This window comes from Amphibalanus amphitrite, unplaced genomic scaffold (assembly GCF_019059575.1).
Source record: "Amphibalanus amphitrite isolate SeventyFive unplaced genomic scaffold, NRLGWU_Aamphi_draft 000448F_arrow, whole genome shotgun sequence".
NCBI classification, from domain to species: Eukaryota; Metazoa; Arthropoda; class Thecostraca; order Balanomorpha; family Balanidae; genus Amphibalanus; species Amphibalanus amphitrite.
This window is the reverse complement of record NW_024881942.1, coordinates 443,504-466,600: the sequence shown is the minus strand read 5'-3', so window position 1 is coordinate 466,600 and position 23,097 is coordinate 443,504. Positions and strand designations below refer to the sequence as shown.

The 23,097-nt window shown below is 45.8% G+C and overlaps 2 protein-coding genes across 3 annotated transcripts in view; both read right to left on the bottom strand.

The window, feature by feature from the left end:
- Window positions 1-485: 485 nt before the first annotated feature.
- LOC122391655 (leukocyte elastase inhibitor-like) overlaps window positions 486-23,097 on the bottom strand; it is a 75,902-nt gene continuing 53,290 nt past the window's right edge. The window contains exons 2-8 of one of the 2 annotated variants that reach the window (XM_043385785.1): window positions 8,881-9,066; window positions 4,390-4,574; window positions 4,297-4,325; window positions 3,797-4,008; window positions 2,880-3,071; window positions 2,488-2,629; window positions 486-2,111 (exon numbers count right to left, since the gene is read on the bottom strand). In XM_043385785.1, coding sequence (XP_043241720.1) covers window positions 1,975-2,111; window positions 2,488-2,629; window positions 2,880-3,071; window positions 3,797-4,008; window positions 4,297-4,325; window positions 4,390-4,574; window positions 8,881-9,066 — 1,083 coding nt within the window. In that variant the 3' untranslated portion in view covers window positions 486-1,974. Of the gene's footprint in view, window positions 2,112-2,487; window positions 2,630-2,879; window positions 3,072-3,796; window positions 4,009-4,296; window positions 4,326-4,360; window positions 4,575-8,880; window positions 9,067-23,097 lie in introns of both variants that reach the window. The other variant, XM_043385784.1, reaches the window with a different exon arrangement.
- On the bottom strand, window positions 19,793-22,007 carry LOC122391654. Its single transcript, XM_043385783.1, has 2 exons — window positions 21,316-22,007; window positions 19,793-20,531 (listed from the first exon to the last, which is right to left on the bottom strand). The coding sequence occupies exons 1-2, from the start codon at window positions 21,981-21,983 to the stop codon at window positions 19,862-19,864; spliced, it is 1,338 nt and encodes a 445-aa protein (XP_043241718.1). The 5' UTR covers window positions 21,984-22,007; the 3' UTR covers window positions 19,793-19,861.

Here is a 23,097-nt window from a genome sequence, read left to right as displayed (position 1 = left end):
TCGATGTAAGAAAAGGTACTGAAAGTTTGGCGGCGCTGCGCGCCGCCGTTTTTGAGATATCGCAAAAATTCGCGAGGGGGGGTAAAATTTACCCCCCCCCAGCCCCGCGCGGGTTAATAGCTACATGTATTTGTAGTCCACTCATGCAAAGAAAATGGATCTAGCTTTAAAACTGAGCTCTTGAGAGCGTTTGCCGTAATTCAGTATTTTGCATGAAAATCGGCCGACATGACGTCACTCTGACGTCATTTCCGGCCAAACTATGGTAGCTAGAAAGTTGAAATTTTAAGACATGGTGTCAAATTGATGCCTCTGAGGGTACCGCAAGTTTCGTGTTGATCTGTCAAACGGTTTAAAAAATATTGCTGAAAAACGGGAGGGGGGGCTCTGTAGAGCCCCCTCCCAGTCATGCGCGGGCTAACGTAATAGGAGAAACAAACGAAATAACGATGAATAAACCCTTTCAATAAACCAAACGATACAAGGATGTAAGATAAATCAATTTATTTGGAAAAGAAAAGGCAGCACAACGTAGCTAGCTCCGTTACCAGGCGCCAAGTATTGGTACGTCTTTCAAGTGAGCAGGTTGTAGCTCTACGAGTGAGCAGGCAGGTATCCGCGACAAATTTGGTACCACCATCCCTGTTCATGAGATATACGGCAAGCTGGTAGAAAGATGTAGCTGAAGAGCTCACACAGCTTGTTTACAGGCCTCAACTAATACAGTTACCAGTATAGCGCCTTTTGGGGCGACTAACGGAGCGAGCGAGGGGCGAGTCTTGCACGTGCGAAATTTCGAGGGGGTACCTCCAACTGACTTGTGCACGGCACCCTACTGACCGGTTTCTAGCGATGTGCCAAATTTGAGCACAATCGGCCCAGCCGTTCTCGAGATCTGGAAGCGGCACCCTGCACGTGCGCACGTGCAAAATGGGTCCCAACTGACTTGTGCACGGCACCCTACTAACCGGTCCCTAACTGTGTACCAAATTTGAGCGCAATCGGTCGAGCCGTTCTCGAGATCTGGAAACGACCCCTGCACGTGCGCACGTGCAGCAGCACCCCAACTCTGGCACATGGATATGCAGTGCCTAGTGGGTGCCTACCTACATGCCAACTTTGAGCGCAATCAGCCAAGTAGTTACCGAGATATTGCAACAATTGCAAAACTGACACCTCTTCGTTTTGCACGTGGCACGTGCATAAGGGGTCACCCACATGCATCGGGAATAGTCCAATACTTGGTAGAAGGAATGAAGCTACCCTACAAAAATTACCGCGTGTAAATCGGTCAAGTGGTTGCTGAGATATAAGCCTCGCAAAAGCGTCCGCACGGCCGGCCGGCCGGCCGGCCGCTCATACTCAGAAATTTCCGTTAATCTACGGAAAGACTCCGCTCGCTTCGCTCGCTCCGTAACAACACCATTTTTATGGGCTAAGGCGAACAGCGACGTTGCCATGCACTATAAAATTGCGTGAGAGTAGAAATATACGAAGAAGTGACTTAATTACATTATCGATGACATAATCGATCTAATAACTGTTAGATCGATGATGTCAGGGCGTTCAACAATGTCATTTGGATTAAATAGCTAATTAGTGGGCAATGCTAATAGCGCACGTTGCTTGACATCGCCTGACCTAGTTATTGGCACCTTTCAGGTACAGACTAGCCCGGCATATGCTTCAGTTACCTACCAACGACTGGAAACTCTGAGGTTCATATGGCCTCAGAAGCGATAATGCACACGGGCATTTTCGCTCATGAGTGATGCCTATATAAGTGCGTCATGGCATTCAACCAAAGCTCGGTTGATCGCATGCCAGCGAAAACATTTAGAAGCTCAAATGCCCGTTCGGAGATTCCATAGCCCACTGTGCGCTCCGATTTCACCGATAAGCTGTGGCGCACAAAGTGCCGGGTCAAGCTCAGCTGGCCCGGCCACTCCCAGGTCCCGGTGCCGGTGTCTGCAGTCACAGCGTGGGGTCCATGACCCGGCCCACGAACAGGGTGAGTCCAGTCCCAGCGTCGAACAGCGCGAAGAAGAACGGCCGGTCCACGACGAACGGCGGCGGCTTGGGCCCCAGCCTCCGGTAACCGATCTTGATGGCTGAAAGGGAGGGAAGTGATGCATGTGAAGGGGGTATTTCAATAGCCTGTTACGAAGGAAGCCCGATTATCGGCATTTGGCAGAGAGAACCTGGTGATAGCCACGTAAATGAAAGTACCCTCTGAAATGGGAACCGATGAGGTGGTGGGGAGGGAACCCTTTGGTCTCCTTTGTAATAATTTTACTGTAGACTTGACTGCACAGCTTTTAAGAAAGAAAGGCCGTGCTGTAAGTGGTCGCGACTGTGTGATCAGTTCAGTGCAGTGATCTGTCCCCCCCTTCCCCCGGCTCTGTACCCCAGTGACCACACGGCTCTGTCCCCAGTGACCACACGGCTCTGTCCCCAGAAATGATCACACAACTCTGTCCGACTGACCGGTGACCGCCGACGCCACGGTACCCTCCTCGTTGACCTCGATGACGGCCTTGTGGATGGCGTCGGTCACGTGCAGGTTGCCGCCACGGCTGATCCGGCTCAGGTCAGCTTTGCCAGGGTCAAACAGGTCCTTCAGGCCCATCTGTGGTGGCACGAGAGAATCATTGCCAGAGGGATCGCTTATTGCGTGCATACAAAAGGTAGCCAGGTGGTGGCCATCGTCTGGTCCCAGTCCTTTCATTTCTAAATACCAATTTAACTTCGTCTCCATTGAGGTCACGTCTGCTGAACAAACCACAGAACGTGTGTCGGAGGCATAAGTGACATAGAAAAGCACAGGCTCAGAACAATCAACTATATAGTTCCTTCCTAATTTCGTGATTCCGACTCACTGTGTGAAGGACGCGCTTCAGGTCGATCCTTTCGTCAAGCTTGAACCTGGGCATCTTGATGTTGAAGGCGCGATCGGGCTTCTTGGCTGCCTGGAACACCTCTTGGAGACTGGTTTTGGCCAGGCCCCTCTCCAGGGTGGCCATTCCATCTTTTCTGAACGGCAGGATGATCATCATGTGGATCTTGTTGCCCTGAGGACGAGATGGAATATCGCGGCGCTCAGTAAGTAGTAAGTGTCCCAGCCTTGAACCAGTGGTTCATGCCAGTCATCGTATAATATTGTGAAGCAGGTAAAATTAACATATCACTTTGCATATTTTGTATGTGCATAGATTAATAGCCATAAGGCCAACAACAGAAACGAGAAGGAACTGCTCGGCTCCATTTTCAAGAAGCCCGAAACTCATATCCTGCAGAAAGCTGGGTGTTGAATCTAGAGACCTTGCTGTTGTATCTATCAACAATGACTACGCCAAAACCATGCATCCCACAGTCGGCAGCATCTACATCTGAGAACGGCATGACATCACCAACACCATCGCGTCACCTCTACATGAGAGCGGGTCCGAAAGCGTGGGTCATATTGCATGTTTTGAGGTAACCGGAGAACCGCTCGAGCTGTATCAACACCTACCCAGACAGGAATGATGCAAGCTTGCATTCCCCGCTTGCAGAGAAGGCTTCAACGATAGCTCTGAAAGATCTGAACAGTAATTAGAAGGACACAGGCTCTCCTGCGAAGGACAGCAGAGAGACGTGGGAGCATCAACTGATAAGGCATCAAGAGGACTTTGTAGGACGATAAGTACTTAACCTCCTTGTAAGGAAGACGCTGAGCTAAGCATCCTTGAAGGGCAGCAGGATGGGACGGGTACCCACTTTTTAGGGGCAACAGGAGGGTGCAAAGTTAACCCACCTTGTAGGGCAGCAGGAGGACGCGGGCCTTCAGCTCGGGCAGCCGCCCGACGGGGAACGGCTGCTTGGTCTGCATCATCTGCACGGCCCGATCGCCGTCCGGGGCGTGGAAGGTGCCCGGCACGGTACTGGCCCGGTCGAACTTGGACAGCCAGTCACCCTTGAAGTAGACGGCGTTTACCAGGACCAGTCGCGTGGCGCCGTTGATCATATCTGTGCCGAAATTCCGCGGGTCAGATGACGAGGGAACAACGATAGTGGATGGGACGGCGCATACGTCTACCTGACCCCAGGGAGACCCCTTGATAATCCCAACGGACCAATGCTGGGGAAGTGCCAAGCCCGTAACACAGGACACCATATCAAGTCCGTATGTTGGAGTAGGTTCGTTCGGTTTTCCTGATCCGTGCCTTCCACTTCCCTTGCATACTGAGACTCCCGCGGCTGTATGAGGATGCTGATGGTACCGTATGCTGCCTTAACGCGGCCGTATAGACTTACACGGCTCTACGAGCGTGCTGATGGTGCCGCGTGTCTTGACTTACGCTGTTTCATATTGACTTACACGGCTCTATGAGCGTGCTGATGGTGCCGTTTGTATCCTCGCTGACGCGGCTGTTGATGGCGCTGGCCGCCTCCTGCGGCCGATTGAAGGCCAGCTGCTTGATCTCGGCGCCGAATATGCGGTCCATGAAGCGGGAGAACCGGCCCCGCAGCCGCATCCGGCGCGCCACGTACAGCCGGTTCGTCATGCGCAGTGCGACGCTGCTGTAGCGCCTCTGACGGGGAGAAAAGGAACAGTTAGACGTCCGAGTGCTGACTTATAACACACATTACACAGCCGTACGCCTGTGTGACGCTAGGGGGAGGGATGACGGGCTTCTGAGGTCTGCATTACAGCCGTACGTAAGTGCATACGTCTGTCTGACGGGGAGGGAGAAAAGGGACAATAGACGTCTGAGTGCTGATTCGTGATACACATTTCACGGCCGTGTATATGTTACAGGGAGTATGAGAAATCAGTTAGTTTGCAAACTACCTAGGGAGTTTGCAAACTCCCTGAACGATCAGGTAGTTTGCAAACTCCCTAGGTAGTTTGCAAAGTCCCTAGTTAGTTTGCAAACTCCCTAGGGTTGTTGCAAACTACCTAGGTAAAATGCGAAAACGACGAAACAGCAGCCATATACGAGTACATATGTAGATAAGACGCCATGAATTGGTTCAGAGCTCAGAATGAAGCTTGGCGGCAATGGTGCATCACGTGACGATGTGGTGTTTTGATGACGCTCTTTCGCAGCTTGCTATTTATTTTTGTCTTGCTCGCAAATATCACCTTACAGATTAATGTCTGCCTTTTTTCTTGTAGTCGACAACATGTTACGTTGCCATCCACCTCCTTTCCTTAGACTCCAGCTGCCTCTCCTCCACCGGTATGGCGTCCATCAGAAAGCGGATGACGTCGCCATGTTAGGCGTCTTCCACGACTCGAGTTGTTGCCGCTCAACGCTTCCTCCCACTCCCGGAACCTCTGATCGAACAGTTCGCGAGACATGACATCCCCACAGAACCACAGAGCAACCACAGAACAGAAATTGCGATCACTATGCTATGCTGCCTCTTCACACTCCGCTCAGCACTGATGACCCGCCTGCACTGAGCACCGTTCACCAGCCGTGACCCGACAGCGCCTTTCATCCGTATCCCGCAGGCACACACTGACCTGACCTGTCAAGCTCAGGGCAGTCGACTGCTGGCTACCAGGATCGGGTTGAAGCGGGGCGTTGGTTTGACTAAAGATGGCATCCTGATTTCTAACCCGCGCCCCGTAGGGGGGGGGGGGCGGGGCCGAAACGGCCCCCTGTCCTTTTCCATCAATATCTCCTAAACGGCTGCAGCTACCGCCACCAAACTTTCAGGACTTCTCCGGGCATCAATTTTACATATTGCGACCAAAATTTTCCAGAGGCTATGATAGGTTGGCCACAAATGACGTCAGAATGACGTAATGTTCTGCCATTTTCGACCGAAACGGAGCTTCGCGAGAAGAGCTGTCAGACCTACAGCTTTGAAGCTACAGAAAAATGCTCAATACATAAAAGGTGTGAAATCAACAGGGCTACAAAACCGTTATCTCGGATTTTTTTTTTTTTGACCCCCCCCCAAAAAAAAAATGAAATTGGATATACCAAATCATCAAACAAGTTTTTAAGTTTCGGAAAAGAAATCGGTAAATATATGATAGTATCTACCGTATTATATCTACATACTGAATTTCAGAAGGATATCTCTTTTTTGGCCAGGTTATAGCAAAAAACACTGTTCAAAAATGATGACGTGAAATTTTCAAACTCGAGATTTGGCAATTCTAGACCACGTAGGGCAAAACGAAGACCACCATTAGACTCCCCATGACGAGTTGCATCGAATCGATACTCATTTTATGCAAAATATCAAGTTTGAAATTTGACCTAATTTGACCTGGCCTTGACCTGACCTTGACCAGAACGTAACCTAAGCTGGCCCCAAAGGCTGCCTAACCCACATAATCGCATTTGCCATGTAAAATGGACCATAAAACATGTATCACACGACACTTTCATATTGTGACCCCCAGTGACCTGACCTCTGCTCTGTGACCTGACCTGGTATCAGTGACCTCAGATAGCAAAGTAGCTAAAAATTGAGTTTGAACATTTTGCGTCATCATTTTTGAACAGTTGTTTCGCTATAACTTGGCCAAAAAAAGATGTCGATCTGAAATTTGGTATGTAGGTAGAAGACGGTAGGTACTATCATATGTTTTCGTTTTTTTCGAAACTCAAAAAGCTTTTTTGATTTTTTGGGTGATATATGAAATCTCAATCTTCATTTTGGGGGTCAAAAATAAAAAATTTCGAAAATCCGAGATAGCAGTTTTGTAGCCCTGTTGATTTCACACCTTTTATGTATTTATCATTTTTCTGTATCTTCAAAGCTGTATGTCTGACAGCTCTTCTCGCGAAGCTCTTTTTTCGGTCGAAAATGGCAGGACATTACGTCATTCTGACGTCATTTGTGGCCAACCTATCATAGCCTCTGGATTTTTTTTTTTTGTCACAATGTGTAAAATTGATGCCCGGAGAAGTCCTGAAAGTTTGGTGGCGATAGCTGCAGCCGTTTAGGAGATATTGACGGAAAGGGACAGGGTGGCCGTTTCGGCCCCGCCCGCCCCTCTACGGGGCGCGGGTTAGAAATCAGGGCCCTGTTTCACCGGTGATAGCAGCAAGCTACTATCAAATTGCGCGAGCTGACGTAATGTGATGACGTCATACTGCTGACGTAAGGGGCAATTCTGGCGCACGATTGCCGCAATATTGTTTTACGTCATCAGCTAAATGTTCGAAGTTAATGTCAAAATTTTTCCTAAACCCAACTTCTTTTAAATACATCATATTGAAAAAATATATATCAAAAATATATTTACTATCATGACTGCGTAAACTCTTACTTTTAGGCTCATACGTCACTTAATGCCGCCGCCAAGGTCGCGGCAATCGTGCGCCGGAACTACCCATTTCGACAACAGTATGGCGTCACGACATGACGTCAGCTCGCGAAACGTGATAGCAGCTTGCTGCTATCACCGGTGAAACAGGGCCCTGGATGTCATCTTTAGTCAACCCAACGCCCCGCTTCCACCCGATCCTGGTAGCCAGCAGTCGACTGCCCTGAGCTTGACAGGTCAGGTCAGTGTGTGCCTGCGGGATACGGATGAAAGGCGCTGTCGGGTCACGGCTGGTGGACGGTGCTCAGTGCAGGCGGGTCATCAGTGCTGAGCGGAGTGTGGAGAGGCAGCATAGTGATCGCAATTTCTGTTCTGTGGATGCTCTGTGGTTCTGTGGGGATGTCTCGCGAACTGTTCGATCAGAGGTTCCGGGAGTGGGAGGAAGCGTTGAGCGGCAACAACTCGAGTCGTGGAAGACGCCTAACATGGCGACGTCATCCGCTTTCTGATGGACGCCAGACCGGTGGAGGAGAGGCCGCTGACGTCCAAGGAAAGGAGGTGGATGGCAACGTAACATGGTGTCGACTACAAGAAAAAAGGCAGACATTAATCTGCAAGGTGATACTTGCGAGCAAGACAAAAATGAATAGTAAGCTGCGAAAGAGCGTCATCAAAACACCACATCGTCTCGTTATGCACCATTGCTGCCAAGCTTCATTCTGAGCTCTGAACCAATTCATGGCGTCTTATCTACATATGTATAACTCGTATATGGCTGTTGTTTCGTCGTTTTCGCATTTTACCTAGGTAGTTTGCAACAACCCTAGGGAGTTTGCAAACTAACTAGGGACTTTGCAAACTACCTAGGGAGTTTGCAAACTACCTGTTCGACCAGGTACTTTGCAAACTACCTAGGGAGTTTACAAACTACCTGATCGTTCAGGGAGTTTGCAAACTCCCTAGGTAGTTTGCAAACTAACTGATTTCTCATACTCCCTGTAACATATATATCTGTTTGGCGGGAAGGGGAGGGACGACGGACTTCTGAGGTCCGTACCTAACATCCGCACACACACAAACATCCGTACCAAACGGCCCCGAAAGTGGCGGTCACTGCAAAACAAGGTTACTTTAGGTACCGATTGCTCTTCACCAGCGATTTCGGCGAAATTATTTTACTGACCTTCACGTATTTTATAGATTCTTCTAGAGATTCATTAGGTTTACGTATGAGTTAAATAAAACCGGAGAACCAGGCTAGATTTGATAGACGGTGAAACTAACAATAACTCGAACATATCCAATATTGATGACCATCGATTTGAGGGACATACATACACGCTGTAATCGAATCAACTTCTGTAAGGAAACGTACAGAAAACATTACAATTTTAGTACTAATTTTAATACTAAGGTAGGCATCAAGGCTATGAAAGACACATCGGAAATTGTACAGTTATAATTCCAATGAATACCGACTCTGTTGACGTAACTCCATTAGGTGACTACTTAGATAACTTTACCTAATACCTACCTAAAATTGTATTACGGTAGGCGCCGCCACGGTCGGAGGAGGGTGGAGTGGACGGGCATTCACTCACCTTAATCCTGCGCAGGAGCGCTCTATGCGCGCGCATCACGGAGGACCGCCGCTGGCCAAAGTTCATCACGCTCTCCATCTGGGTGGTGGTGTTGCCGCCACTGCCGGCGTACGTCATGGCCAGCGCCGTGCCGATGCTCAGAGGCGAGAAGAACAGGTTGCCCGACTTGTCGTGCTCGGTCATCGTCTGACGAAAGAGCATAGCGATCCGTCAGTGCGGGTTTGTGGACGCAACACAGTATGGTCAGTCCGGATAATCCGACACGGTGCAGTCTGGTCAGTCCGGACCGCCCGGCATGACCCAAGGCCCTATCTACATGACCCAATCCGGTCAGTCCTTGGGTAACGCGGTCAGTCTGGTCAGTGCGGCACGGCACAGTCCGGTCAGTCCCGTCAGTCCGACACGGTACAGTTCAGTCAGTCCAAGTTCCAGCATGGTACAGTCCGCTCCGTCCGACACGGCACAGTCCTGTCAGTCCGACACGGTACAATTCAGTCCGCTCAGTCCGACACGGTACAATCCGGTCAGTCCGAGACGACACAGTTCAGTCAATCCGGTCAGTCCGACACGGCACAGTCCGGTCAGTCTGGCACGCTACAGTCCGATCAGTCCTGTCAGTGAGACACGGTACAATCCGGTCAGTCCGACACGGCACAGTCCGGTCAGTCCGGACCGCCCGGCATGACCCAAGGCACTTTATTGATATACATGGCCCAGTCCGGTCAGTCCTTGGGTGACGCGGTCAGTCATGCCAGTCCGACAGGCGACAGGACACAGTCCAGGCAGTCCGACAAGGCACAGTTCAGTCAGTGCTACACGGTATAGTCGGTCAGTCCGGCACGACACAGTCCGGTCAGCCCTGTCAGTGTGACACGGTACAGTTCAGTCCACTCAGTCCGACACGGCACAGTCCGGTCAGTCCCAGACGACACAGTTCAGTCAGTCCGGTCAGTCCGACACGGCATAGTTACACATACGGTCAGTCCAAGTTCCATCACGGCCCAGTCCGGTCAGTCTGACAGTATCATTCCGGTCAGTCCGCTCAGTCCGGCACACTAGTCTGATCAGTCCAACATGGTAAAGTCCAGTCAGTGTGAGTTCCGTGTCTATGCGGTCGGCCGCGACATGTACCTACCAGGCGTACCTGCACACGAAACAGGCTGTCCGGCTAGACAAATATGGCAGACAGCCTTGTTGGATCTCACGGTTTTGCAAACCTGAGCGCCATGCTTGCAGGATTAGCTGTCTAGCGGTGAAAAATCAGCGGCTGCAGTGCACAGGACTCAGCGAGGCTTCAAATAAGCTTCAATGAGATACACCTCACATGATCCTGAAACCAGTTTTTCACTTGTTTTGCATGACTTTGTCTGCCTGGGTGTGACTGGCACGCCACCATGGGCGCATAGTTCTTGGCGCGGCGGAGCTCGGCCCATCTGCTCAGCCGCCCGCCTTGGAACGGTGCAGCGGTAGCTGTGCAGAGTGTGACCGGCAGCTGAGGGCCGGCCCGCTGGGCGCCGACTGCACTGTAGCAGCCACAGCAGCCACGCGCGGCTCGGCGAGCTACATCGGTGCGGAGGTCAGACCCTGATGCTGTGCTGACGAGTCGGGCGGGAGGGAGCGCGCCAGCTAAACGAGCCAAGTGTTTAGGTGTTTAGGGAGTCAGCGGAAATGCGATACCAGACAGGCGAGGCAGACCTTTTACTCACCACGCGTTGTGTACCCACGGGACTGAGTGTACTACATATGTGCTTATCGTGTATCTCGTGTCACAGCCTGCAGGGTGGGACCCTGGGCAGACAGCAGGCATAGGTATAATGTTCGGCTTCGACACGAAAATGAAGATTCAATCGCTAGCTCACCAGAAAAGCTATTTCACAGCCGAGTGATTTATAAAACTAGAATCGCATAGCTTTGAAAATATCCTGAAACAATAAAGTACTATACGTACCCGTGCATGCGTGTCATTCGGACGGACGGCGGTGGGAATGTTGCCGAATCTCAGCCCAGAGCTTACATGCTCGTGATTTGGCGGCTGCTACAAGCATGCGACGTTCATGGAACTATTTTTAGAAGCCAAGGTCAAGTATCCAAAGTTGACGTTTGTGCTCAGGGCGTGCCGCCCTTTATCCTCATGAAGCGGCCGGTGCCGTCGGCGGTAGTGAAATGTGTGTCACGTTAGATCCCATGCAGATTGCAGATCCACGATCTCGTTGATAACGGCCCGACAGACCCGGGCCATATGCGGTCTGGTCTGGCTATATGCTGGGCTTGTGGTCCAGCTCAATTTGTCAAGGTTTTGAAATCATAATATGTACATGATTATTGATATTATACTATATTGCATTAATTCATGAAGCTAAGAAATAATGAATCGTTTGACCCTAGCCACCCCTAAAAGGGAAGGGGTTACCGCACCCATGACGGTTTTTCACGATTGCTCGGAACGCACTAGTGATAGAGAGCTGAAAACAGGCACACGTAACCTTTAATCAAGTCAAATCTTGTGACAACCGCATTTTCAGGTCAGGTCAGGTCACTTACCACGAGTCTGAGACGTGAGTACGTACCTTATTGGACGCAGGGAGACTTGCTGAATGGATCGACATGCAATTAAACCTTCTTCAGTCAGCTGCTTGACCTAAATAACTTTGACCTGACCTTGACCTGACGTTAACACCCTAAGTTGACCTCACCCAAACAAAATTTGTATCTTTTGACGCGCCTGGAAATGAGTGACGAACGCGATGTGCCCTAATAACGGCTGTGGCCATTTTGGCGAAGTCATTTACCAAAAGTCCCTTCGTTGGAGCACTTGACCTGAGCTCAGAGGTCATCGGTTAACCTGTAGTCTTAGACTCGGATACCAGTGTCTACCTTTCGTAGCAGCGCGCATGCTAGTTTTTTTTTTCGCGAGAGTCTGTTAATAAATTTAATGCCGAGACGGCGAGGGGTGAGTTCCACACCATAATCCATTCCCCATCGGTAGGGGAGAGTGGGGCAAAGCGGCCACCCGGGGCAAAGCGGCCACCCATCGTTTTAGCCCTTCATAGCTGGCGTCAGTTCCAATTTATGGTTTCCAATTATACTTCTCTTCACGGTCGTTCGAATGAGCCAAACCGGGGTTTCAGGCCCATCACCATTGTTCTGTGAAACACGGAAAAGCATTTCTTGCCAGACTACCAACTATGTTTACAATTTTTAAATGTTATGTTATTCCATAACCGTTTGGAATTTTTATAAGCGCTCTTGTCCATGCATTGCATGGCTATCGTACATGTATTCTACCAATTTTAATGTTTTTTACCCCACTAATAGCTAAGCTGGAATATTTTTGCCTCGGACGGTATGCGCGGGGCAAAGTGGCCGGGGCAAAGTGGCCACCCCCAATTGGCCAAAAGTTGTGTCTATCTGGATAAAAAAACATTATTTATATTCAAATGTGTCGTCATGCATTCATCTTGGCCACTTTTCAGTTGCAGGAGTTACCAAATAATGCAATTAAATGTTTTTCATGAAAATCCTTTCTTTGTTTACCTACAGGTGGGATGCTGACAAAGCAAACATCCATCCTCGCTTAAACCTTGTCACCATCAAATACCCTAGTCTTACACGAGGCAACTATTTTGTTTCTCATATCGGGACTTGAGAAGACGCCGGTGGCCGCTTTGCCTCAGGGTATGGGGCAAAGTGGCCAATATGCATAGGTTTAAAGTTTTGTCAATATCTCCCATATGTGAACGCCTTTGGAAATAAAACGCAGTTGAAATAAAAGACAACTTAATAGGGATCACATTGGTATAGAAAGAATCTTTCCAAGTTTAAAAATCAAGCGTTGGCATCGTGAGAAGCGTTAGGGTGGCCGCTTTGCCCCACTCTCCCCTACCTTATTACCTATATATATATATATATATATATATATATATATATATATATATATATATATATATATATATATATATATATATATATATATATATATATATATATATATCTTCGTGAAACAGAAAGTTTGCGATTCCCGTGTTTTCTAGCAAACTTTTTCTTGTAAAAAAGTTTGCAAATTTTAAACTCAAAATTCATGCCCGAAGGTTTCGTGAAATCCAAATTTCAAATGTTGGTAATTATTTCTTTTAAACTCAAGTTTTTTCTTTGTAATTACACACTTTATTTGTTAGTGAAACAGGCCTCAGAGGATGTACGGGCCTGGTGTAGAAGTTTTCAAGATGTACCAGCAAAAGATCAATCATAATAGTGATAGGCTGTTCCAAACACCAAAGAGAGCATGGACGCAAGATGAATGTTGGTTCAGAAACGAAGCAATGGGGAAGAACAGCCTGTCAACAATCATGCAGAGGATAGCTGATAGCGCTAAGCTATCACAACGCTATACATGTCATAGCGTTCGTGCCACCACCGTCACGACATTGCATCAAGCTGGAGTGGCAGCTGAAGATATCGTTAAAGTAACAAAACACAAAAGGACCGCAAGCCTTTCACATTACATTGACGACATGTCAGTTCCTCAAAAAAGGCGTTGCTCTGAGATATTGGCACAAACGATGACCAGGCAGTCCGACACAGCCGCAAGTGTAGTCCCAGGGTGCAGCGCCACGGTGATACAGAACGGAGGGCCTGCTACCTCACGACGGTTGTGCGAAGAAAAGCCCAACTTTAATCTGACCATCGGTGGGATGGAAGTGGATGACTGGTTGAACATGAACGAACAGGAACATCGGGTGCCTGACCCATCGGAAGTCCGTCAAAGCCAGCAACTGGTAACGGCGAGAACAGCTCTGTCGTCACTGCTCCCGAATGCAACGTTCAACGGGTCTTGCGTTATCAATGTGAACTTTCACGCGTAAGGATAGGTACGCCGTACGATTACATAGCGAAAACGCATCAAATGTGCAATCGGTCGTGCATCGGTCTATGACAAGTATTGTAAATAAAATATAAATCAAAAACTGTTTGTTCAGAACCGCCTACTTCTTTCAGTTGCAATAACCGCAATTTTCATTAAAATAATTTGTGGTATTCATATGAGAATATATATTTGAACATATTTGAGCTGTCGGGCGCTAATGACCTGTCGGGCGGATAATGACCATTATTGGCCCGACAGCTTTTATTTTGAGGGCAATACAGAGTTTGAGCCGCCCTCCTAAATGACGGTAATCGCCTAGTGATCGGCCCGTGCAAGTGACAATAATGACTATTAGGCATACTTGGTCGAATGTAGGCTAAATAAATGGTTTAAATGCCTTCTTGGAGGTAAGCTATGGTATTTCTGAGCATGATTAATAATGTAAATAGAGTGAATAACCTTATGCTCATGTTATATGTTGCAAATTGATATAATTAAAACTAAATTGATATATTTCGGTATTGCACCGTCATCAGAATAAGAATTCTTATTCAGAATAAGAATTCATCAGAATAAGAATTCTTCTTATTCTGATGACGGTGCAATATCGAAATATATCAATTTAGTTTTAATTATATCAATTTGCAACATATAACATGAGCATAAGGTTATTCACTCTATTTACATGTTTAAATGCCTTGGTTAAATTGTTTCTCGAGTAGTTCAACTCGTAGGTACCTTCAATCGTTAGTTTTGTTGCATTTTAATTTGTTCTGCACCTAGTGTAAACATCCGTTTCAAATCAGTAATGTATGTTGAGTGATGTATAGACAAATAGATATATATTGAGTAGGAAAAACATACAGCACATGGGTGGACGCGTTTCGTCAGAGACTTTTTCAACACCCGAATATCGACAAAACAATACGAACACACAAGAACAAAGCTAGCAAGCACAGTTTCATACCTGTTGATATATCGCGTGTACATATTATGAGAATGTGCCTAAATGCAAATACACTTCCAATACTGCGCGTCAGTTAAATGGCAAAGAAAGAGAGAATACATATATAAGACAATTCATGTTGACAGTATCTGTTTTTCTATTTAACATTTATTTTATAATCTGAGTACAATATACGGCCGCAGATTTTGCCCATTTTATAAACCCAACCCGTGTATTGATCGTTTCGTTCGTTGCAATGTATGCCGCTTCCGTCGCCTTTCTACTCCCCTTGCTTTTGCACTTCGCTATCACTTTCGCCCCTCCCCAATTCGGTAAATGATTCGTTGAGTGAGCATGAAGCACGAATGCACTGTGTTCCATGTCGTTTCTTACATCTCTCCTATGTTCCTTTAATCTTTTGTCCATGCCTCTACCTGTTTCACCTATATATGACTTTTCACAATGCCCACAGGGTACCTGATATACAACGCTAAGATCTACATTCTTACTTATTTTCTTTTGCGTGATCTCTCCTATTTTTCTGCCAGAAGTCAATGCGACTTTGACGCCTGTCGTTTCAAGTTCTTTCGCGATGTTTTCGGCTGCTTTTGAGTTCGGTAATGAAATATATCTTATGTCGTTCTTTCGTTTCGCTTCAGCTTTTGCTCTGTTTCGAATGTTCAACGCTTTTTTCTTGAGACGAATGAGATAGCCTTTGGGATATTTAAGCTTCATGAAACTGGAAAAGATGTGCTCAATTTCTTCAGCAAGATACTCCTCACTACAAATACGAAAAGCCCTTAAGAAAAAGCCCAATACCACCCCACTTTTCACTCTATCACTATGACCGGAAAAGAAATGAACATAATCTTCCCGGTTTGTAGGCTTACGATATACTTTGAATTTTGCACGACTATCGCGTCGGACTACTTCCGTATCTAAGAAAGCAATGGAACCTCCCTTTTCTGTTTCCACAGTAAACTGAATCTTCGGGTCGACTGCGTTGAGTTCGTTGACTTTGGCGTTCAAATCGATCGTTTTTGGTACTACTACCAGCACGTCATCGACGTATCGTACCCACAGAACATTGTCCCCCATAATATTTTGGTACCTGTTTTGTTCCAGCCATTCCAAATACAGGCACGCTGCTACTGGACTCAAGGGTGAACCCATTGCCAGCCCGCTGTGTTGGCTGTAATCATCCGACTCAAATACAAAACCCCCAAATTTCATACACATTGACACAAGCTTAAAGTAGTCAGACTTTGCGAGCGGCAACTGGTTCGCATCGATCTTATCAACTACATCTTTGATCACTTTTAGGGCGTCGTCTACGGGTACATTCGTGAACAGTGATTTTACATCAAGACTAGCCATGTACTTATCTGTGAAGTCGAAGTCTTTAAGTCGTTCAATTAAGTCGTTGCTGTTCCGAAGGTGTGCATCACTGATGGCACCCAGACTATTCGATAAGGGCTTTGCCAGTACTTTTGCGAGTCGATGTGGCGCGCTGCCGATTCCTGACGTAATGGGCCGTAGTGGGATGCCGTCCTTGTGGAGTTTTGGAAGTCCACGCATCTTTGGAGTTTCCGGTGATTCTTCTAAAAGATGCAATAGCTGTTTTCCTTTTTCCGATTTTCGTAGAAGTTTTCTTGCCTCCTGGTTGAATTTCTTACTTGCCTTTTCGACAAATCCGTGTGGTCTTTTCTTGTATGTGTCATTGTCATTCAGCAGCTCTTTCATTTTACTTACATAGTCAGCCTTATCCATAATAACCACTCCCCCACCTTTGTCCGCAGGTGTGATCACTATAGTCGGATCGTTGGCAAGACTTTGGAGTGCCTTCATGTATCGTCTGGGTATCTTGTCTGGTTCATTGTCCGATAAGGCTTTGCAGCACAGCAGTATTCCTTGGATAAATCCCTTTTCTATATCATCCTCATGATTCTTGTAATTTCGCTGGACGTGGTCCATGTAGTTGCTCTTATCTCTTCCGGAGTCGAATTTCATGCCAAGTGCTAATGCTTCTTTCTCATCGTCATTTAGATGTCGTGAAGAAAGATTTGTCAAAATGTCCGTGTTACCTGCTTCGCCCCAAGGGCTGTTCATGCACAGCGTGTGTAACTTTCGTTTCAGGTTCATCTGTTGACATTTTGACAAATCTTACTTCACGACATCTAAATGACGATGAGAAAGAAGCATTAGCACTTGGCATGAAATTCGACTCCGGAAGAGATAAGAGCAACTACATGGACCACGTCCAGCGAAATTACAAGAATCATGAGGATGATATAGAAAAGGGATTTATCCAAGGAATACTGCTGTGCTGCAAAGCCTTATCGGACAATGAACCAGACAAGATACCCAGACGATACATGAAGGCACTCCAAAGTCTTGCCAACGATCCGACTATAGTGATCACACCTGCGGACAAAGGTGGGGGAGTGGTTATTATGGATAAGGCTGACTATGTAAGTAAAATGAAAGAGCTGCTGAATGACAATGACACATACAAGAAAAGACCACACGGATTTGTCGAAAAGGCAAGTAAGAAATTCAACCAGGAGGCAAGAAAACTTCTACGAAAATCGGAAAAAGGAAAACAGCTATTGCATCTTTTAGAAGAATCACCGGAAACTCCAAAGATGCGTGGACTTCCAAAACTCCACAAGGACGGCATCCCACTACGGCCCATTACGTCAGGAATCGGCAGCGCGCCACATCGACTCGCAAAAGTACTGGCAAAGCCCTTATCGAATAGTCTGGGTGCCATCAGTGATGCACACCTTCGGAACAGCAACGACTTAATTGAACGACTTAAAGACTTCGACTTCACAGATAAGTACATGGCTAGTCTTGATGTAAAATCACTGTTCACGAATGTACCCGTAGACGACGCCCTAAAAGTGATCAAAGATGTAGTTGATAAGATCGATGCGAACCAGTTGCCGCTCGCAAAGTCTGACTACTTTAAGCTTGTGTCAATGTGTATGAAATTTGGGGGTTTTGTATTTGAGTCGGATGATTACAGCCAACACAGCGGGCTGGCAATGGGTTCACCCTTGAGTCCAGTAGCAGCGTGCCTGTATTTGGAATGGCTGGAACAAAACAGGTACCAAAATATTATGGGGGACAATGTTCTGTGGGTACGATACGTCGATGACGTGCTGGTAGTAGTACCAAAAACGATCGATTTGAACGCCAAAGTCAACGAACTCAACGCAGTCGACCCGAAGATTCAGTTTACTGTGGAAACAGAAAAGGGAGGTTCCATTGCTTTCTTAGATACGGAAGTAGTCCGACGCGATAGTCGTGCAAAATTCAAAGTATATCGTAAGCCTACAAACCGGGAAGATTATGTTCATTTCTTTTCCGGTCATAGTGATAGAGTGAAAAGTGGGGTGGTATTGGGCTTTTTCTTAAGGGCTTTTCGTATTTGTAGTGAGGAGTATCTTGCTGAAGAAATTGAGCACATCTTTTCCAGTTTCATGAAGCTTAAATATCCCAAAGGCTATCTCATTCGTCTCAAGAAAAAAGCGTTGAACATTCGAAACAGAGCAAAAGCTGAAGCGAAACGAAAGAACGACATAAGATATATTTCATTACCGAACTCAAAAGCAGCCGAAAACATCGCGAAAGAACTTGAAACGACAGGCGTCAAAGTCGCATTGACTTCTGGCAGAAAAATAGGAGAGATCACGCAAAAGAAAATAAGTAAGAATGTAGATCTTAGCGTTGTATATCAGGTACCCTGTGGGCATTGTGAAAAGTCATATATAGGTGAAACAGGTAGAGGCATGGACAAAAGATTAAAGGAACATAGGAGAGATGTAAGAAACGACATGGAACACAGTGCATTCGTGCTTCATGCTCACTCAACGAATCATTTACCGAATTGGGGAGGGGCGAAAGTGATAGCGAAGTGCAAAAGCAAGGGGAGTAGAAAGGCGACGGAAGCGGCATACATTGCAACGAACGAAACGATCAATACACGGGTTGGGTTTATAAAATGGGCAAAATCTGCGGCCGTATATTGTACTCAGATTATAAAATAAATGTTAAATAGAAAAACAGATACTGTCAACATGAATTGTCTTATATATGTATTCTCTCTTTCTTTGCCATTTAACTGACGCGCAGTATTGGAAGTGTATTTGCATTTAGGCACATTCTCATAATATGTACACGCGATATATCAACAGGTATGAAACTGTGCTTGCTAGCTTTGTTCTTGTGTGTTCGTATTGTTTTGTCGATATTCGGGTGTTGAAAAAGTCTCTGACGAAACGCGTCCACCCATGTGCTGTATGTTTTTCCTACTCAATATATATCTATTTGTCTATACATCACTCAACATACATTACTGATTTGAAACGGATGTTTACACTAGGTGCAGAACAAATTAAAATGCAACAAAACTAACGATTGAAGGTACCTACGAGTTGAACTACTCGAGAAACAATTTAACCAAGGCATTTAAACATGTAAATAGAGTGAATAACCTTATGCTCATGTTATATGTTGCAAATTGATATAATTAAAACTAAATTGATATATTTCGATATTGCACCGTCATCAGAATAAGAAGAATTCTTATTCTGATGAATTCTTATTCTGAATAAGAATTCTTATTCTGATGACGGTGCAATACCGAAATATATCAATTTAGTTTTAATTATATCAATTTGCAACATATAACATGAGCATAAGGTTATTCACTCTATTTACATTATTAATCATGCTCAGAAATACCATAGCTTACCTCCAAGAAGGCATTTAAACCATTTATTTAGCCTACATTCGACCAAGTATGCCTAATAGTCATTATTGTCACTTGCACGGGCCGATCACTAGGCGATTACCGTCATTTAGGAGGGCGGCTCAAACTCTGTATTGCCCTCAAAATAAAAGCTGTCGGGCCAATAATGGTCATTATCCGCCCGACAGGTCATTAGCGCCCGACAGCTCAAATATGTTCAAATATATATTCTCATATGAATACCACAAATTATTTTAATGAAAATTGCGGTTATTGCAACTGAAAGAAGTAGGCGGTTCTGAACAAACAGTTTTTGATTTATATTTTATTTACAATACTTGTCATAGACCGATGCACGACCGATTGCACATTTGATGCGTTTTCGCTATGTAATCGTACGGCGTACCTATCCTTACGCGTGAAAGTTCACATTGATAACGCAAGACCCGTTGAACGTTGCATTCGGGAGCAGTGACGACAGAGCTGTTCTCGCCGTTACCAGTTGCTGGCTTTGACGGACTTCCGATGGGTCAGGCACCCGATGTTCCTGTTCGTTCATGTTCAACCAGTCATCCACTTCCATCCCACCGATGGTCAGATTAAAGTTGGGCTTTTCTTCGCACAACCGTCGTGAGGTAGCAGGCCCTCCGTTCTGTATCACCGTGGCGCTGCACCCTGGGACTACACTTGCGGCTGTGTCGGACTGCCTGGTCATCGTTTGTGCCAATATCTCAGAGCAACGCCTTTTTTGAGGAACTGACATGTCGTCAATGTAATGTGAAAGGCTTGCGGTCCTTTTGTGTTTTGTTACTTTAACGATATCTTCAGCTGCCACTCCAGCTTGATGCAATGTCGTGACGGTGGTGGCACGAACGCTATGACATGTATAGCGTTGTGATAGCTTAGCGCTATCAGCTATCCTCTGCATGATTGTTGACAGGCTGTTCTTCCCCATTGCTTCGTTTCTGAACCAACATTCATCTTGCGTCCATGCTCTCTTTGGTGTTTGGAACAGCCTATCACTATTATGATTGATCTTTTGCTGGTACATCTTGAAAACTTCTACACCAGGCCCGTACATCCTCTGAGGCCTGTTTCACTAACAAATAAAGTGTGTAATTACAAAGAAAAAACTTGAGTTTAAAAGAAATAATTACCAACATTTGAAATTTGGATTTCACGAAACCTTCGGGCATGAATTTTGAGTTTAAAATTTGCAAACTTTTTTACAAGAAAAAGTTTGCTAGAAAACACGGGAATCGCAAACTTTCTGTTTCACGAAGACCAGAAACTTGAAAGAAAACATCGTAATTACAAACCTGAAATTCCAGTGGTCCTGACGTTCGGAATTTTGATACTTTTTGTGCAATGATGCAAAACAATCAATTATTTAAAACAAATATGATATGCTGAGTCATTATATGCTCTTTTTCACTTAGCACATTCCCTACGAACCAGCTACGAGCAATAAATAAATATCGTCATGTTTTGTCATTCGCGCGCCATAATTGCATTCAACAGTCTTCTGCTGTCAAATGTTTTTTACGTGTTATTTTCATTCAATAATAAGATATTGTGAACTATCATTTATACCACTCAGAAACAGCATCATTATTTTTAATTTATTCCTGTAATTTCTGACATGAAAACTAGACATAGTTTGATAAAAAGAAGCAATATCTGTAACATGGTAAAGTTCTTGATTAAAAACAATTTTATTGTTTACAAGTTTATTTACCAACTCTTTTTATCGGAGGTGCCGCTGGTGATGAAGTTTAGTGAAACCCGATTTTACATAGTTTGCAAAAATACTTATGAATTGTAAAGTTCAAACACTTGTAATCGCAAGTTTTTAGTGAAACAGGCCTCTGATCAGAAAAGTCTACATCTCCCTGCTTGCTTCCACCCTGATGGTTTTTTGTTGCTTCAGTTTTCGAAATAGTGACATATTCCTTTCCGTCTGGGTCTTCTCTGATGACGAAATGATCTTTCCTCATCTGAGCCCAACCTTCTCGACCTCTTCTCCCGAAGAAAAAGCAGAGATAGAACCATGTAGCCTGCAGGAGGATGGTTGGATTTGACGCGAAATCCGAGAGGTAGTCACCCAAGCGCTTCATATCGTCCTCTGTGATAGCAGCCTTATGCTGAGGCTTGTGGTTGCCTGCCTTTACGTACAGTTTGCAGCGAGCGTCAAAAATGTTGTTTGCTGCAATAAACTCTCTATCGGTTATGATGTTGATCGGTCTGCTATGTGGAGCGCTGGTCAGGCAGCGATGGATGGCCGCACGAATGCAGGTCAGTGTACTGGGCGTTAGAGTTTCCCCCGCTTTCTTCGCCTTCACTTCAGCGTAGAACCTTCTTAGTAAACTACACAGTTCTTCATGAGTAACTGTTCCAAAATCGCATGCATGGTCTCTCAATGCAAGCCATTCATTAAATTTCTTCATCCCATACTGAGTGGCCTTCGATGTGTTGTCAGGTACAACACTTCTTTCCAGCTCTATTAATTCACGCTCCGTTATTTCGCTATCCATCTGGCGTTTCCACGCGCAAAGGAGACAGAGCTATTAGTACCTCAGAAGCTAAACCGAAAATGATGCACCGTTCGCTCTGACCTGCCTTATATACTCTAGTCGTGAGTGCTCGCCCTAAATTCCCGAAAAGTCACGTACTTAACAATAACCAGTATTTTACATTCTCGCGCACTACGAACTTGCTGACCGACCTCCAGAAGATTTGACTACAGCAAGCTATTGAGAAAATGGTTAATTATGAACTAGATAAGTGACAATAATACAAATAACGTGACTTTTGTCGGGCGATATGAGTTTTGAACGGCCCTTCACCATTATCAGAAGCCCTTCATGATACTTAGCGTCCCTCGCTACGCTCGGGCCGCTCAGCATCATGTCGGGCTTCTGATAATGGTGTCGGGCCGTTCAAAACTCATATCGCCCTCCAAAGTCACGTTATTGTACTATTATGACATATTTTTGCCGTTTCGTAATGTTGAAGGAACGTGGTTTAATTTCCATAATAGTCTTGAATTTGCAAGCAGCGGTGTGCTGGCAATTGCACGTGTAGATAATTAAAAAAGTCGCAGGGTATAACTGAATTATTTCCATATGTGAACAATTCCGTTATACCATGATTTTCTTCCCAATGAAGGTTTTCTATATTCTGTGAGCACATGAACCATTCACGAGAAATTTTATCTCAATTGTTGCACAGTTTACCTTTTATCAAGGCCCTAAAACATATTTTATTGCCCATAGTCTTGATCATTGCCAATCACTTGCATTTTTCGCATTGCAAGTTTTAGCTGGCACTTAAAGGCTTGTTTGTCAGTGGCGGATCCTGGGGGGGGTCCACGGGGTCATGACCCCCCCCAAAAGGTCTGAGAGGGTCATTTGACCCCCCCCAAAAGCCGAAGACCTAAATGCGCTATAGACGCCGTCTTGCATGCTCAAAATCACATGTCAAACACTTCTGAGCTAATACCTTTGTTTTTCTGGATCGTGTTGCGTGAAAAGGCGTATTGAAGGCCAGAATCTTACTCATTTTTGTCTCAACCGTGCGAGCACCAGGGGATGATCCAGGAAAACTCCAAGGGGATGGTCATGAATTTAATTCGTGGTGCCCCTACCT